The sequence below is a fragment of the Kryptolebias marmoratus genome, linkage group LG2, assembly GCF_001649575.2.
Source record: "Kryptolebias marmoratus isolate JLee-2015 linkage group LG2, ASM164957v2, whole genome shotgun sequence".
NCBI lineage: Eukaryota > Metazoa > Chordata > Actinopteri > Cyprinodontiformes > Rivulidae > Kryptolebias > Kryptolebias marmoratus.
In genome coordinates, this window is record NC_051431.1 from 21,446,599 (window position 1) to 21,449,947 (window position 3,349).

Here is a 3,349-nt window from a genome sequence, read left to right on the forward strand (position 1 = left end):
CCGTGGCCGATCCCCGCTCAGCGGAATACCATGCGGTCAGTGAAAGCAGCCGGTTGAGGTTACAGCAGGGGTGTCCAATCCTGGTCCTGGAGGCCCGCCGTCCTGCATGTTTCAGATGTTTCCCTGCTTTGACACACCTGGTTTGAATGACTGAGTGATTAACAGGCTTCTGCAGAACTGGAAGACCTGCTGAGGAGCAGGGGAACACCTAAAACATGCAGAACGGTGGGCCTCCAGGACCAGGATTGGACACCACTGGGTTAGAGTATCTGACCAGTCTCACGTAAAGGACCGTAATAACCCGGGGCCGATCAGTCTGAGTGGATCTGGGATGGATTTCCTCCCCCTCACTTTGCAGCAGCTAATATCAGCTTGTTTGTCTTGCAGCAGCAGCAGCGGGGGGGTGGTTCTGTGCAGATATCGTACCGAGGCTCAACGTTTAAATTATCTCCAGCTGCTAATGCAGGACAGCGTTAGATAAAGACCACCGCTGTGTTTTACACGTGAATGATTTATCAGGCAGAGATTCGATTATTAGGCTATGAGATGTGGAGTAACGTTGTAAAAGTGTCTGTCCGTGACGTCGCTGCTGTTCGTTGGGTCCTCTCGAAACGTGGTCACAAAAAGAGCATCACATATAATTAGGACTGATCACACTGGCCTTCACTTTGCATTGTTTTAATTTTATTGTGCTTTTCTTTGCCTGTAGTCACTTCAGAGTCGAATGTATTACCTAACTCAGCGTGTGGAAGCTTATGTTTAATAGTTAAAAAAATATATTTATTATTGATTTGGGCCGTAACACTAAGCTTTTCGAGGCTTTTTCACCCCCCCTGACACGCTTCTTCCTTTTATTTAAAAAATAAACATTTAACTCATATAATCGATGCCTTTTAAACGTTCAGAGACCAGGAAAAGTATCAACTCAATGAAACGTTTTGTTTTTTTTTTCTTTTACACAGAAGCTACATTGAAACCAACATGTGGGATCAGAGCAGCGTTTTCGAATCCGATCTCGAAGCAGTTCTGCAGTGGGCTTCTGCGGACAGGTTGTGAACAGTGAATATCTTACCTGTCGTGGATAACTCTTTGAACGACCTCGCTTTGGGGAAAATGCAGTTTAACTCCTACCGGATTTCATCAACCTCTTGCGGTGCACATCTAATAATATAGGACTCTCCAGTTATCCGCGAGTACAGACAGCAGCAGTAGCAGCTAGCTGTAGCACTGCCTGCTTTAGGACAGCAGGATTCCACCTTGGTCTTGGTTCTTCTCAGACGAGCCGTTAGCTTGATAATTCGTCTGGTCGTCCAAAAAGCTATCTGCAACAAGACCTGTACTTCAAAAGATCTGAATTCACCATTTAAGCTGTTTTTTTTTTATGTCATAAATGTGTCACAAACTGAACTTTTTCTTCTTTTCATTTTTTTGTGTGTTTCAGCCTTGCCTGGACCTGTGCTTTGTTGCGTGTCAACCTCAGGAATTAAACAGAGGGGAAAAAAAGGTGTATTTTTTTCTCTGCTTTCACACATAAATACAGTAGTTACAGCGCATTTGACGACAATCACCCTCAGTCCCCTGATCGGTCTTCCAGACAGTTATTTCTGCAAGTCGCCGCGAAGAAAGCCATGTGGTTTCTAAGTGCTAAAAAGAATGCCTTTTTATGTATGTTTCAGCTCAGTTTCCAAGCACAGCGGAGGGAGGGGGGGGGGAGTTTGTGTCTGCGTGTGGTCGGCTTGCTGTAAATGCACGAGTTTGAATGAGACCGTAAAAAATGGACAATGGCAACCCAACGGCAAATGAAGGTAGGCGTAAGTACTATTGAACTCGTAGTACAAGTGCTCATGAAACAAGTTAAATTACAGCAAACGTTTCATGGTTATCAAAAGAACATTCCCTATGCTCTGTTTGTGTCAAAGGAAAAAAAAACAAAAAACAGAAATAAAATCACAATGAGACATCTTTGTCCTTGTACGTATCCAGTGCTGACGACCACATCTTTAAGTGGAATTCTTCATGCGCAGATCTTAACCCACTTGTGTTTTAGACCCTTTTTTCTTTCAAAATTTGTGGCGAAAAAGAAACTCTTGAACCTGCGCGTTCGCTTGGATCCGCCAGCTTTATACGCTTCTTTCGCAATGTGCTGTCTCTTCTTCCCCCCCGGGTGGGCCCGTTCATTGTTCAGTGGGAGGCGCAGGTCACGACTGTCCACGCAAACCCTGCGAGGGATCCGTTACCTCGTCCCCCCCCCCCTTGCCCTTCAGTGAACGACTGCCGCCTCCAAACGCGTCTGTGCTTTAATATTACATTTATGTCCTGTTTTGGTCCATATTAGAAAAAAAAAAATGACGAGTATTAAATCCTGCTTCCCGACCCCCCTTTTATCATTATTATTTTTTTTAAATATATATAATTAAGACATGATTGCACTTCTTGGGAAACTTGACTGTTTTCTCCCGTCACAGATTTGAGGCCAACCACCTGCAACAGAAAGGATTGAAATGGGTTTAATGAACTTAAATTAGCCTTAATGGTCTTTCTAAGCCTGTTTATTACCTTAATAATGGACAGCAGCTGTTGTAATTGTGCTTTAACAGAGGAAAATTGGAAACTACTGTTCGGTTTATTAGGAAATATTAAAAACACCTGCTCTTTTATAATCTAACCAGGTCAGTCAAAGTGGCAATAATCCCCTCCTCTGAATTGATGACATTTTGTTTATAGATGAAGGGCTCTGCTCCGTATTAATAGCCACTTCAGAATCGTTACTTACCACGCTCTGAAGCTGGGGGAAAATGGTCAGATCTCCACATTGGGGTCTGTGAATCCTTTCTTCCCTTCATTTACGAGGACGGGTTTCTCTGTTCTTGTGTGCCAGACGAGGATCTGCGAAGAAAGCGGCAGCAGCATTAGTGGCCCGCCGTTGCCCTGATGCGTTCACCTCCCGCCTCGTGTGCTTCGAAAAAACCGGCCGATTCTTAAAATGGCTCCAGTGGTACATTCACCGCCACGGGGCCCATCTATGTGTAAAGAGCTACTTGAGCGTAAAACGCTGCATCAGAAGGAGAGTGTGTTTCCTGACAAATGCTACCCGGCCCTTTCAGCCCGGCCTGTGTTGAGCTCCGGTACGTGTAGGGTTTGTGCCTTCGCAGGCGGCTGCGCTGTTCTTTTGGAGGCGTTATTGCTCTGCGGTGTTCTCCGAAGCCTTCACGCCGACTCGGTTAAGGCCCAAGAGACGGAACAAACATGCAGGAGAACGGTGGTGAGGGCAAAACAAGAAAGGGGAAACAAACTAAACGTGTCAAGCTCGTTTCCCCCTCCTTCTCTCCTCGGCGTGCCCCCCCCCCCC

The 3,349-nt window shown here is 45.6% G+C and overlaps 1 protein-coding gene across 6 annotated transcripts in view; it reads right to left on the reverse strand.

The window, feature by feature from the left end:
• Positions 1-891: 891 nt before the first annotated feature.
• The window catches only part of LOC108238185 (galactosylgalactosylxylosylprotein 3-beta-glucuronosyltransferase 1), a 104,707-nt gene continuing 102,249 nt past the window's right edge, over positions 892-3,349 (reverse strand). For all 6 annotated transcript variants that reach the window (XM_017420112.3, XM_017420111.3, XM_017420114.3 and 3 more), the window contains 2 exons: positions 2,774-2,886; positions 892-2,481 (listed from right to left, as the gene is read on the reverse strand). In XM_017420112.3, the coding sequence (XP_017275601.1) occupies positions 2,800-2,886 (87 nt within the window). In that variant the 3' untranslated portion in view covers positions 892-2,481; positions 2,774-2,799. The remainder of the gene's footprint in view (positions 2,482-2,773; positions 2,887-3,349) is intronic.